General features: G+C 51.3%; 1 protein-coding gene across 2 annotated transcripts; it reads left to right on the forward strand.

Annotated features, from left to right (window-relative positions):
* Nucleotides 1–978: 978 nt before the first annotated feature.
* Nucleotides 979–12861, forward strand: SP9 (Sp9 transcription factor). Of its 2 annotated transcripts, none has more exons than XM_088793981.1 (2): nucleotides 979–1804; nucleotides 10421–12861. In XM_088793981.1, exons 1-2 carry the CDS (start codon nucleotides 1727–1729, stop codon nucleotides 11852–11854), a joined length of 1512 nt encoding a protein of 503 aa, XP_088650107.1. In that variant the 5' UTR covers nucleotides 979–1726; the 3' UTR covers nucleotides 11855–12861. The 2 variants fall into 2 exon arrangements, with proteins under 2 accessions (XP_088650107.1, XP_019583024.2); XM_019727465.3 differs by lacking the exon at nucleotides 979–1804 and adding an exon at nucleotides 9258–9414.
* The last annotated feature ends 1526 nt before the right edge of the window (nucleotides 12862–14387 follow it).

Consider the following 14387-nt stretch of genomic DNA (forward strand, 5'->3'; position numbering starts at 1 on the left):
GATTTGCGGCAGGGCGGTGAGAGGCCAGCCTACCTGATAAGGAGAGTCACAGGCTTGGGTGCTAGCGTGGGGTTGGTGGAGGAGAGGCTCAGGAAGAAAACGGTTTTCGGGATTGCACTGACATTTGTGTTTAATTTTCCTCTTGTTCAAAACGCTATTCAACTTTTAAGGGAAGGAGAAAGCAGAGAGAGAGATACCTTATACGAGAACTGTTCAATTCCAAAAATTAAAAACAGCCAGCTGCCATTCAATACTGTAGGCCCTAATTCAAGCTCCAGCTGTAATTTAGTTCGGTGGTTGCACCGACACCCTAAACTTACAAATGAAGAGTTGACTTTAGAATCCAGCTTATTTAAAGTGGGACAATTCCATGCAACGCGGGTATCTGATTACAACTGGATTTATAGGTTGTTTATATTGAACGTTCTCGGGAATGGAGCTGAGAAAGAGGCACCAGGAGAAACAAACTCCAAGCGACAAACTGCTCAAGGAGAAAAGTGTTAGTGCCTCAAACAGGGTCAGCCTCCTGGGCCCCACTGCAGGGCGTTGGGGAGGTCTCGAGTTCTTTTAAAAGCCACTGGGAAGAGTCCCAAGTAACCGTTTCCCTGCCGAGGCGCAGAGACCCTCACTCTGAGGCCAGAGCAGCAGCAGGGCTGTGTAAGGAGCCGACACCACGGCTCGGCAGAGCGGACCGCCCACCTCTCCAGGCCTGCCCACCCCCTGCTGCGAACACCAGAGCCTCTCGGTCTCAGAGGGCAAAGGTACTCTTTTAGGAAACAATAGCTATCTAAGAAGAAGCGCAAATAGCCTGCTCTCTGGGCGCCCAAGCGTGGTATTCTACAAAGTTCCCGCCGGGCAAGGAACCCGGCAGCTCTCAACAGCCGGGGAGGAAACAGGGAGTCAGCTCGCGCAGGCCCGGGCGTGGGGAGCACCCGGCGACCCGCCTCTCGGGGCCCCGCCCTCAGCCTTCCCGCTGGGCGGGGACCTGCCCAGTGGGGAGCCCTCCTCTTCACAGAGGTAGATTTAGAGGGGAGGGGCTCCGAAGGCTGCAGGGAGACAGCGCACAGCGCGGAATCCAACCGCACGGAGGTGGGTCCGGGCATCCCTAGTCCACCTCAGGCCCCCGTGACAGGCGCGCGGTGTCACAGGCACCAAGTCCTCTTCTTCCCCGGATGGAGCCGGCCCTCAATCTTTTGGAGGGTGGAGATTCCTCGAGTTCCCTCCTCCGGCTCCCCCAGGGTAGTAGAAGAGATGTGGGATTAGGCTGGAGTGAATATTCCGCGTGCTCTGTAATTACGCACACACTGAAATCTTCACCGTTGACTTAAGTTACTTGGCTCTGCGAGGGCTGGGGCCCTGGGTATTGATTAAACGCAGCCTCTATTTACCTAAACAATAAATGTAGAGATTAGCAACGTTCACTTGATCACAATAATGCTATTGACAATTAAGGGACAATGCATCCCAGATGTAACCGAGCCTATGGAAGGCGGGAGGGCGGCAGGCTTCTCGGAGACGCGCCCTCTCGGGCTGCGACCGCGGAGGTGCGGAGAGGGGCTCAGAGCAAGAGGCGGTGCCCGGAGCGGGACAGGAGGCGGAGGGGAGGCCCAGCCGCTGCAAGGCCACAGGCCTCCAGGCCAGGGAGGCCCACAGCTGGCTTTGGGAGACCTCAACATCCCCGCTCCAAGGGTGGCATCTGGGGCGCGGAGTCCGCCTCCCCGCGGCGATGTCACCTGCCTCAAGGCCGTCTCTTCCGCTGCTGCCTGGCTGGGAAGGAGGATGGACGTCGTTGGTGCTTGCCAGAGTAAGTGTATGTGTGTCATCAATGTGCATTCTGCATGAGATCGCGGGAGGGGGAGCAAGGGACGTTCACGTGTCTATGAATGCTGGCCTTCCCTCTGCCCTTCTGTATCCCCGGCTCTGATACTTCAAGAAGTGAGTCAGAGTGGAAAGGTGTCAGTCTGGTCTCGCGGTGCGAGTGGGTGTGACAAGAGAGGCTAACCCGCGCAGGGCCGGATTCTAAAGTGGCTGAAATCCTGAAAGCATGAAAGTGTGGACCCAGGAAGTCCTCTTCCTGGGGGTGTCACAGGAGTGCCTGGGTTCTTGGTGGGAATTTTATAACTGACTTTCTCAGCCTCTCACTGAGCTGTAGGGCCCTGAGAAGAAGTCCTAGGAAGGCGGAGATTGAAAGGAACTAACTCAGAGAAGAACTCAGGAGAGTGAGACATGGGGTAATACAGGATAGATAAGAGCAGCTGGTGGTGGTGGGAGGGGTGCGTGTGTGTGTGTGTGTGTGTGTGTGTGTGTGTGTGTGTGTGTGTGTGAAATCATGATCCACCTAGAAGAGTTTCCAAATCGTGGACTCCCATCGCATACTGGCTACAAAAGTCACAGGTAGCAACTCTACCAATGCATGTGGTTTCTTGGCTTTCTCCCTCTTCCCTCTATGCCCCATTATCAACCCGAATGCTTCCCATTCCATACTTAGACACAAACAAAAGGATTTGTCCCAGACACCCATGAACAAGCTAGGACGAAGCCCTTTCCCGCCAAACCACTAAGGCCAGGAAATAAGCAGCGCCTGCCCAGGCTCTGGGCGCGGGAGCCCGGGAGACCTGAGTGGTAAGAGGATCTAGACGGATTGGAAGGAGGGAGGGTGAAAGGAAGAGAGGAGACGGTTGGGAAAGAGAAAACAGAGGAGGAAGAGGAGGGACAAGCAGGGGCAGAGTCGGACATGGAATGCCGTTCTGATCGCCCCCCTCGGTTCCCAGGATCCTTTGGCCCGCCTCCTGTCCCCTATTTCAGAGCTGATGGCAGACTGGGGGAGGGGGAGATAAGACAAAGGGAATTCTCCCTCACTGGGAAGTGTGAAGTGCGTCTGTCCTCTCCTTGCAGGCTCTGGAAAAACTGGCAGGAATTTCCTTGTCGTGAGAAGAGCTACGAGTGTCTGCAGCAGAGGAGACAACTACAAACAGACTTTGGGCCGGGAAGGAGGGCGGGAGGAGGGGAGTGGCGGGGCCAGCTTTGATCGCTCCAGCTCTGTTGTAATTTTGTCTTCGTCAGATAGATTAGCTGAAATAGTCAGCCCTAGCGAGGAGTTTCGTTCCGCGGAGTCCCCTCCCTCTCTACCCCCACCCCAACCTCCGCGTCACGTGCATGCAGGAGCTGGGTCGCCGCTCCTCCCCGAGTCTCGCCTAAAAACTTCAAGGGCTCGTGGTTCTGTGTTCCTGCCATAATTAGGAGGCCACACAGCTCTCCAACACTCCGTTAAACAAATATGTAACTCATCCTCCCCCTCTCCGGGGACAGATCCGGGGAAGAGAGGCAGCTGGGACCGCTCCGGGCGGTGTCCTCCGTTAGGAGAGTGGGGTCGCTGTGACGCCCGGCTGCTCCTCCCGGCCTTGGTCTTTCTAAGCTCCTCCTTAGAAAAGAGAGAAAGGGGCAAAGAATGTGCATCTCGCCACCCACCGGACGAGCCAGGCGAGCCTGTTGTCTTTGCTTGAAAAGTTTTCTAAATAAATCTCTCTGGTGGTTCTAAGCAGTGATGAACAGAGGCTGGGCCCGGGTCTTCTCCAAAACAGTGCGATGGATGTAAAGGATGTGGAGTTATTCTCCCCCCCACCCCAAAGCAGCCATATAAATCATTCGCATTGTTTCAAGTACATTAATCAATCTAATGTCTTGTAATAGGCCACTAATTGCCACTTGCAGAGTTCTGCAGGCTCCTGTTTGAACAGGGAAGGTTCTCGATTCCAACAAAGTCCACCTCAATCTTGAGACTGGATGATTACAGACCCAGGAAGAGCACCAAGATAACTAGGTCACTGCAGTCTCAGTGACTCAGGGGAGGGAGGAAAAGAGGCTTACTGGGAGGCTATTCTTTTTTTTTTTCTTTTCAAATCTCACTTCCAAATCATTAATTCATTGATGAGCAAAGCTTGGGCTGTGATTTATAGGTTATTGTAGACTGAGGACAGTTTCATGAAATCTTCCTTATTTGTATTCCCTGTGTCTGTATATACAATAAAAACTTTCTTAGTCACAAACTGGTATGCCCCTTAGTCATAACTCTTCTGTTTATTTACTTATTTCTAAAAGGGCAACATCAAGGGTTGTGATAGGAAATAATATGGGGGGAAGAGAGTGTTAAAAGGAAGGAAGAAAAAAACACACATTCTCCAATATGGAGTCCTGGAGCTATGCCGAAGCTCGTGTTTCACGTCTTGCAGTTGCAGTGCCTCCTCCAAGTCCTGAATGGAGGAGGAAGAGTTGGAAGTCTCCTCAAAGGCTGCCTATGAAAGGGTAAAACTGAGGAAACTGGTACCCTGGCTGGGCGGAAGCTGACTAAATAACTAAAAGCCTTTGTGTTTTGTTTTTTTGTGTTTTGTTTTGTTTTATTTTGTTTTTACTATCAGCTCAGGGTCTATGTGAAAAGATTGCTTTAATGTCTCCAAAGATGGTCCCATTAGAGTTGGCTGAGACAACAAATGTGCTTCACTTGGGTAGAAATGCTCTAAAAAAAGAAAGCCAACACTGAATGCCACATTTGCTGAGGTCTAACACCCCTCTATGGTAGTTGGTAAGGGAAGGCAGAAAGTAAAATCCCAAGCTGAACAGGCCCCCCATAGTTTCGGAGCAATGCAGTAAACAAATCTATGATGCTTGTTGAATAATCTTCCAATAATTGCAGTCATTAAAATCATCACACAGTCTACAGTCACCTTCCTTCCTTTGACATACCAGAGTCTTTCTTTTAATTGTTAATACATTTTTGGCTCAGATAAACAGATCAAGTCAGGCTTAAAATATATGGCCCAGATACATCTAGCAGCAGATTAGTTGTGTTGCAAATGTTTGGAGTGTACTTAATAGACGAGGAGTTTTCAGTTTCTCCAGGAGACCTTATAGACAAGAAGGATTTGCATCTCCTGCCACCTCTAAATAGCAGTAACACTTCTGAGAGAAAAGATGAAAGTTCTAGTGGCCTATTGATCCTTCCTGCTGTTTTATTTGCAAGGGTTGGGATAGAATGAGGGCATTCTCGAACAAATATTAAATGAAAGCTCAACGGAAATTGTGGGAGAGAAAATTAATTGAAAATTAATTTTCAATTAATTTTCTCCATCCGTTTGATCTCAAGCCTGGTGCTTTTTAAAAATGAGTTTATGTTAACTATAAAAGATTCCCTTCTAATCAAAAGCTGCATTTCATTTGCACCCACCACTTACCAACTCCAACTGTGGGAAGGATTCACCACACTCAACAGGCGCTATGGTCTGTACCGGCTTCCTCCGCCCTTGTTCATGGCAGGTGACTATGGTACACAGGGCAGCTTTTTTTTCTTTTTTCTTAACTCAAGTTATTAATGTATCTCCCCAACTCCCACATCGTGCTGACCTGATAATCACTGCTCTAGTATAGGTCATGCAAATGGAAAAGCATAATTAATTGCGCAAATGATTCAAAAAGGGAGCCCTGTGGCTTAGCAAATAAATAAAGGCAGGTGGGAGGACAGGTCAGATAAATGCTTTTTACGGGTTCCTCTCTGTCCCCTCTCCCCTCTCCCCGCCCCTAGGCATCCGGGTACGGACGGCAGAGGCTTTGGCAGCGGCCAGCAGGGCCCAGGAGAGAACCTTGGCTTCTCCTTCCTCGGACACCTCGCCTCCCACCCACATCCTCAAGTCTCCCCAGTTCCACCCCAGCCCTGGGCTGTATATCCGCTGCTAACTCTGCGACCGGCCAAAGCACCCGGGAGACCCGGCAGCCACCTAATATTTCAAGTTATTCAGAAGATAACTGGTCCTCCCCTTCTGCACCCTGCTTCTGGTGCATCAGGGAAAAGCATTCCCCTCCTCCTCGCCTCCTCCCCACCCCCCCACCCCACCCCCCCCGTGGCTAAGCGCTCCAACCCCTCGGATCAGTGCTAATGACGGAATTGTTTCCCTGGCTTTGCCTCCTAAACGCAGCAACTTGAGCAGTTTCTCTATATCAAAGCTCTCGGGAGAGGCAAGATGGGGAAACAATATTTGTTCAAAGGAAGTGAACTCTTTCTTTTAATTACTCCATTCTTTTTTATTAGGATTCCTATTGAAACTTTTTTGCAAAAAAAAATTATGTTGATTTAACCATAGTGTATTTACAATGTAAATATATTCCAAGATAAAAACGTCACGGATCAATTGTAAAGGACCCGGATACATAATTTTAAAAAATCAGTTTCAGTGTATATGAGGTTCTCACCCCACTTTCGCTGCTCAGTCAGATTTGTTTATGCAGAATCGACATTTAATAGTGCTAATTGCACTCCAGTTAAATTGCCCTGATTGCAGAAAGGGAAGCAATTTTCGTGCTCTCTGTCTGGGTTTGGAAGAAATTGTTTTATATTCACCTCTTTATAAAGAAGTGGAGATAAGGCACCGGGGCCTTTGCACAAATTGCACTTAGGGGCTGACTGGCAGCATTCAGGCGCTATAATAGAGCATTATTTGGCCGTTTTGAATAATGTAAAGCGTTTGCTGAAAGCTATTCTCCTGAAAATTGCTTTAACTTTTAAAAAGGGTGATGATTCACTCCAAACCAGGCCTTTGTTACATTGTCATTTTTTCCCCAAATGTTTTAACAGTCAGCTCAATACTTTAGCATAACACATTGATCTTTGTTTAAAAACTGGATTTTTTTAGAGGATGAAAAAAATCTGTCACAAAGAAAAAAACTGGACTTCTCTGGAAAGATTTCCTTGGGGTACCTCCTTAGAGTCTAAGTGGCCGGTGTGTCTGCCAGCGTTGGTTTGGAAGATTTCCCTAACTTTTATTGTGATCCCGACGCGTGTATCTAAAGGAATATCCCTGTACCCTTGTCGAGAATCTGACAACTGGAACTACATTGAAAACGGCAGGAGGGGGAGGGGAGGGAAAGAGGAGGAAAGGAGGAAGGCAAACAGGGCGCCGGGAACCCGAGGTAGGAGCGTGAACTGTTTTAAACGGTTGACTTGAAAATGTCACCAGTGCTAAGTGGCTTTTCGGATTGTCTTATTTATTACTTTGTCAGGTTTCCTTAAGGAGAGGGTATGTTGTGGTGGGGGAGGAGGTGGAAAGGGGATATCTCCTTGCTTCTCCTCCCAGGACTGCATTGGGTGAGTCGGAAACGCCTCGCTGCCACTTAACAATCCCTCTATTAGTAAATCCACGCGGAGACTCTACAGGAAGCAGAGCACCAGTCTCCCCTTCCAGGGCAGAAGTCACCTGTTGGGAACAGCTCCCAGGTCCCCCTGCCGGGCTTTCTGGCTCTTCCAAGCTTCCTGGATTCCCCCTCAACCCTCCACCCTGAGTCCCCCGGGGCTTGTCACAGCTTTCCCCTACCCCCCGCGGATTTCCACCACAATCCCCCAGGGCACAGCGCTTCGATTTAGAAACGCGAGTATTCTCTCTCCTTTCTCTTTCTCTGTCATAATTTCCTCGGTGCTTTCACCACCTTAAACCGAAGGGGAGGAAAAAGCATTCTGAGCAAAGGTATTCTAACGAAAAGCAAAGAAAGCAACCTACATAGCCCTCCCCACCCACGGAGAGCACCAGGATGCACGCAGGTTCCATCTTAGAGCCGAGAGAAGAGCCACGCTGGTTGCACTTTGGGGCCAAGAGATACTGCAAAAGGAGTGCAAGAACAATTTCATGTCCTCCTCACTTGCTCCCCCTACGCAACAACTCGTCTTTTGCACCCAAGCATTTGAGGTTCGTGGTTTAAAATGTCTTTTTAAAAGTAGGATCTGGGTTTGGAGGGGAATGTGGTGCACGAAAACCAGTACCCAGGTCTGTCCGAGGGCGCTAGTATTTCTGCTTCAAAAGCGGCTCCTGACGGCTCTGAAGAAGAAAGAGAAAGCAAGACCCAGAAAGAAGAAAAACAGAGGGACTCCAGGACGCGCAGTTGTCTGTCTGAGGACACAACCTTTCACACCGACCAGATCCGGAGAGGACTTCAGGATGCTTCCAGCTTGCAAAATGTGGAGCGCGCGGCGCCCATGTGTCCTTGTTCCCCGCACTCGCGGGTAGAGGTCCCTGAGAGAGGCTCCTTAAGTAGCACGTCCACGAAAGCAAAGCGCTGGGGGAAGATCACCTCTCACTAGGGCGCCCTTGCTCAGCAGAGGAGTGTCTAGGCCCAGGCGGTATGGAGTGGGAGTGGGTTGAAACTGGGGCAAGAAAATTCGACTCCAGGCTAAAACGTAACATGTAAATCTTCACCGGGTTAAAAAAACAGCGGAGCAAGCTGTAGCTTCAGCGGGGGTGGTGGTGGGGGCGGACGCGGCTCGCGCGGGTCTCTGTTTCCAAAGTTATTACAATGTGAAAATAAGCAGCTTCGTGCAGCTTGTTGTAAGGGCTGATGCCTCCCACCCCCATGCCAGTCCGCAGCGAAACCCAGGCAGATAATCAGCACGTCCCACTGTTTAGTTATATTTGACAACTGGGTTAACCTGGTACTAGGCGCTGGCGAAACGGTACAAAGAGTGCCCTCAATTACCACCACAAGCTTCTGGTGTGAGTGGCATTTGTATTACCCCCCGGGTCAGAGGCCAGAGCGACAATTAGGAAGTCACTTAGACCGCTGGGGGGAAATGGCGGGATGCAGCAGACTCCAGGCCCTCCCATCACGTCTGTGGGTGTAGACCAGGACCGAAAGGCCTCTCTCTCTACCCTTGGAGGAGCTCTCCCTTCGCGCCCTCTCCTTACTGTGACTCAGAGTGAGTAAAACCGAATCCAGTGGGAATAAGGAACTGGATAGAAGACAAACGACAATGATAAAATCGCCAGCAAGAATGATGGATTCCAGCTGATGTGCTCCACAGGCAAGAGCGCGGACAAAGTTAGCGTTGACATTTCCGTCTCCACTTGGGCCTTGCTCGTGCGGCCTCCGCCTCGGCGCCCCCTCCCTTCTCGCCTCCTTTCCCACAAGTGGGGAGTAGGTAGGATGTCAGTCCTAACTTACTGGGGTGGGGTGGTTCGGGGGGCTTGTGGCTCGGTCTCAATGGTATTTAAACCTGGCTTGGTGCGTGTGTGTAAATTTTTAATTGCACTATAATCTCTTCGGTCGACCCCCCCACCTAGCTAGCCGCCTTGACTGGCACGCGCCGGGAGCCCGGGCTCGGGCCCGTCGGCGCGTCTGATTGGCTGCGGGGCAGCTCCCTTCTGCTCCGCCTGCGCCCTCATTGGGCGAGAGGCGCAGCCAGCGGCACTTCAAAGCGGGTGCTCCTCGCACTTAGGCTGAGTTTAGCCGGCGGGAGCCCGGAGTCCGCTCGGTGCGAGCGCGGGGACGCGGGAACCGCGCGGGACCCGAGCAGTTCTCCCGAGCAGCCGCCAGGCTCAGCCCCGCTCCCGGCCCCGCCGCGCAGCCCAGGGACCTGCTATGGCCACGTCTATACTCGGGGTAAGTCGAAGCGCAGCAACACATTGCTTCTTCTAACTGGAGTAATTTTTCGTTATGGCTTCTCTGGGTCCGCGGCTCCGGAGAAACTGTTGCTGCCGGATGGCAGCGTCAGCTTCTTTTAGCACTTTCCACATTTCCGGGACTGATTCCAAGTTATTGGAAACTAGGAGGTGCCTTTGTAAGAAATGATTTGTTAAGCAAGTCCTTTTTAATTTGGTTTTAAAGAAAACCTAGAGGTTTCTTTTCTTCCCCTCGTGATTTATATCCCATCCCCCCTTGCTTCGGGGATTGTTGCAATTACGCGACAGTGGTGTTTCCAGAAAACAGCCTTAATCGGTTTGCAGTTCATGTAGTCACGTTAACAAACATTTACACTTCTGCGGCTCCCCAGTTCGCCTGTGACAGAAATCTATCGCTGAGTCGCTTCCCTTCGGATTCTTGTTTTCCTCATCGGGTTTTCTTTTCGGTGTGTAAACATTAAAAACATTTTCTATTAAAAAAGAGGAGTCAAATCGTAGCCACCCTTGGAAAGAGTGCCCAAGTTTCCCCCGCCCCTGGGCCACTGCTTCGGCCGCCTCCGCTTTCACCCGGTGTTTGCAGTCTATGTGTTTACCTCCGTGCTTCACCCGGAAGGGCGATTTGGGGGCTTCTGAGAGAGGAGCGGGCTTACGGAGAGCGGAAGGGGAGCAACCTGAGTCCGGTTCTGGGCAGGGGTTGCAGCTTCCGAGGCGAGGAGAACCGGGATGTCTTTGATTTGTAGCCCCACCAAAGAACAACTTTCCAGCGCTGGGCTCCTCGCCCTTGTGATCGCCTCTGCTCCGCGCGGGGCGCGGCGCGGCGCATCCTCAGCGAGAGCGCGGGGAGGAGGCGCGAACCGGGAAGCCACGACACCCCTCCCCCCGGGACCCGCCGCAGGGGACGAGGCTGCTCACGGGTGCACTTTGTGTCTTCCTCCCACTTCTTCCTGCCCTCCTCCTCCTTGCTCCCTCCCCTCCACCCACTCTAGGAAGAGCCGCGCTTCGGAACGACCCCGTTGGCCATGCTGGCGGCGACCTGCAACAAGATCGGCAACACGAGCCCACTGACGACGCTGCCGGAGTCGAGCGCCTTCGCCAAGGGCGGCTTCCACCCCTGGAAGCGCTCCTCGTCCAGCTGCAACCTCGGCTCCAGCCTCTCGGGCTTCGCAGTGGCCACGGGAGGCCGCGGCTCCGGCGGCCTGGCGGGAGGTTCGGGCGCAGCCAACAGCGCCTTCTGCCTGGCCTCCACGTCCCCTACGTCGTCGGCGTTTAGCAGCGACTACGGCGGCCTCTTCTCCAACTCGGCGGCAGCCGCGGCGGCGGCGGCCGGGGTGTCCCCGCAGGAGGCAGGAGGCCAGTCGGCCTTCATCTCCAAAGTGCACACCACGGCGGCCGACGGCCTGTACCCGCGCGTGGGTATGGCGCACCCGTACGAGTCGTGGTACAAGTCAGGCTTCCACTCGACGCTGGCAGCGGGCGAGGTGACCAACGGCGCGGCGTCGTCATGGTGGGACGTGCACAGTAGCCCGGGATCGTGGCTGGAGGTGCAGAACCCCGCTGGGGGGCTCCAGAGCTCGCTGCACTCGGGCGCCCCCCAGGCCTCGCTGCACTCGCAGCTCGGTACCTACAATCCCGACTTCAGCTCGCTCACGCACTCGGCCTTCAGCTCTACTGGCCTCGGCTCCTCGGCCGCCGCCGCCTCGCACTTGCTCTCCACAAGCCAGCACCTGCTGGCCCAGGACGGCTTCAAGCCGGTGCTGCCCTCCTACTCGGACTCCAGCGCCGCTGTGGCGGCTGCCGCCGCTAGCGCCATGATCTCGGGCGCCGCGGCCGCCGCCGCCGGGGGGAGCTCGGCGCGGTCTGCCCGCCGCTACTCGGGCCGCGCCACCTGCGACTGCCCCAACTGCCAGGAGGCGGAGCGGCTGGGCCCGGCCGGGGCGAGCCTGCGGCGCAAGGGCCTGCACAGCTGTCACATCCCGGGCTGCGGCAAGGTGTACGGCAAGACGTCGCACCTGAAGGCGCACCTGCGCTGGCACACGGGCGAGCGGCCCTTCGTGTGCAACTGGCTCTTCTGCGGCAAGCGCTTCACGCGCTCGGACGAGCTGCAGCGGCACCTGCGGACTCACACCGGCGAGAAGCGCTTTGCCTGTCCGGTGTGCAACAAGCGCTTCATGCGCAGCGACCACCTGAGCAAACACATTAAGACGCATAACGGGGGCGGCGGGGGCAAAAAGGGCAGCGACAGTGACACAGACGCCAGCAACCTGGAGACGCCCCGCTCTGAGTCCCCCGACCTCATCCTGCACGACTCCGGCGTCAGTGCGGCCCGGGCGGCGGCAGCGGCGGCGGCGGCGGCGGCCGCAGCGGCGGCGGCGGCCTCGGCGGGAGGCAAGGAAGCCGCATCTGGCCCCAACGACTCTTAGAGGCCTGGCGAGAGGCTCGAGCGAGCGAACGAGTAGAGACACCGAGAGCTAGCTAGAGGTTGGGAGGGCGAGCGAGCTGGGGACGGACTGGCAGGGGCTCCAGTGACGCCTTTGGGCCGGCGTGAGGTGGAGCCGCACCCGGTTCCCCGGCCGCTCCTCGCCAGCCACGCTAGGAGCTCCCCTCTGCTGTCCGAGCCTACACAAGAATCGAACGCGTGGTCCAGGAACAAAAGCGAATCATCCTCCGACAGAAACACCACTTTAAAAACTACACACAGAGACATAAACACACACAGGAGACCTACAACCATAAGTACGCATCCTCGCGCGTGCGTAAGCGCGCGCGTACACACGCGCGTACACACGCGCGCACACACACACACGCACACACACCACTTGCACAAACTTCTCGAGCAAAGAGCAATATACAGAAACGCTCCCTCCTCTATCGCCCACCCCTTCCACTGCCCTTCTCTTTCCTTTTCTCCAAAAACAAGCCACCACCCTGCAAAGGACTGTCAGAACATTTGAAAACAAACGGGACCTATAAAAACAGACCCTTTGTGTGGATTATATTATATATAAAATGCTCCAAGTCCTGCTTGATATCTACTTACAATGAGACTTTTTTTTTCCTAAAAAAGGAAGCATCAAAAAAGGCTTAAGGTGAGAAATTCAACTGGAAGTCTAGTGACAATTTCTCTGTATTTCATAATATCTGTATAAATAGGGTTCAAAAGATTGTGTTCTCTTTTATTTTCTTGTAAATGTTCATTCGAATAGTTTTTTTGGTGAATTCCTGAAATTCAGGGAGTTTTTTTTCTTTAATTTTCTGATGCACTTTGTGAAAGTCAGTATATATGTAAAAGATATTTAAAATGTTGAGTTATCATTTCACTCACAAACACGTAAGTTAAGGTCATCTAAAGAAATTAAAAGCGTTTATCTGTATGAAGAAAATCTTGACATATTTTCATTTTGGCATTATTAAAGGACTCTGAACAATACACTTTCTTTTTTAAAAATCCTGTTCCTCCCTCAATAATCTTTATGTGGGTCGACTTTTTGGATTGGGAAAAAATTCCCTTAATGTTAGTTTTAGTTGATGTAAGGTTCATGTGAATTATAAAAGCCATACTACATATACGTTTTTGAGGAGTCAAAATTATTTATTTGTATATCAACAGAGTAAATTGGGCTATAAGAATGTGTAGTTGTATTAATGGGAGAGCTCTCAAAAGGTGACATTTAAAAACTATGGAGCACCTAAAAAAAAAGCAAAGGTGTTTGGCAGCTTTAACTGGGGAGGTGACTTCTCCCGGGGTCAGAAAAAACTCCAGTGGGTTTGTTTGTTTTTAAAAAGCGATTTAAAAACAATCTGTGAAAGGGAAAAGCTTTTTAAAAGAAGTCTTTTAGTTCCCAAGACCCTCTATGTTGGGAGGGGACTCAGGGGAATAAATCGCTAGAGTCAATACCCCGGAAAAGACATTTCATGCCTAAATGAAAATCTTGTTAAATGTTATTAATTTTGACTTAGAGCACACAGCAGCCCCCTGTGCCTTGTATTCCCTTATTAGGGATTCATGTCTTATCAAATATCTAATTAATCTCCTAGACATCATTTGTTCTGGCCAACTTTATCTCAGCTGGTCCACGGGGAAAACTCCAAATATTCTCCGTGACAAAGCTCCCTTGAAGATCTTTTTAATTGTCTAAATTAACTGCACCAAATTTGCATGTCAAACGGTAAAGGGCAACCTGAGATAAAATGTAAACGTTTTAAAAGCCCCCAAACTAAGCACTTGATTTGATAACTAGGCTTTTTAATGTTATGGAAGACAACTGCTCCTTTCCTTTTCAAAGACGGCTGATCTATGCAAATAGTGAATTGGAAATGCCTAGGTCCCCGCGCCGTCAAATGGCCCTCGCAGGTTATTTGAATATCAGTGGCGCTGCTTCTGAAAAGGTTCAAGGATGCTCTCTGACTTCTTTGTGATTACTCAGTGCGGCGTCTTATTCTGAAGAAAAAAAAACTCAGGAATAATTAAAGGCTGGGATCAGGCCTGGGAACACATTTGGGACAGGAATCTCATTTAGACAGTCTCTTTCAAAATAAGGCACAGTTAAATTGACCAGAAGGCAATTATTGAAATGAAAATTATTTTCACTCTCTTTGTCTTCTGACCACCAACTTAACAGCCCCAGTATAAAAGAGAGAGAGAGAAGAGAGGAAGGGACGAAAAGAAAATTGGTAAATGAGATAATTTCGCAATTCGAAAAAATGTTAATTTAGAAAATAAAGTACGTATTTACAGAATAAAAAAATTCTAAAAGGCTCTCCACACAATAGGAAATACAAGCAAAGTCAGCCCCGATGGGAAAAAACATTTTTTTGATTATTGTCCATTTTGGGGAGGTTTTGATTTTTAGGAAAGAAAATATAAATTATTGTCATTAACAATCAACAAAATGTTTTCTCGGAAACTCTGCTCTGAAAAGCCAAGTAACAAAGTAGCGATAAAACAGAGCGAAG

Source organism: Rhinolophus sinicus, chromosome 17 (genome assembly GCF_057876585.1).
Source record: "Rhinolophus sinicus isolate RSI-liver-muscle chromosome 17, RSI-T2T, whole genome shotgun sequence".
NCBI lineage: Eukaryota > Metazoa > Chordata > Mammalia > Chiroptera > Rhinolophidae > Rhinolophus > Rhinolophus sinicus.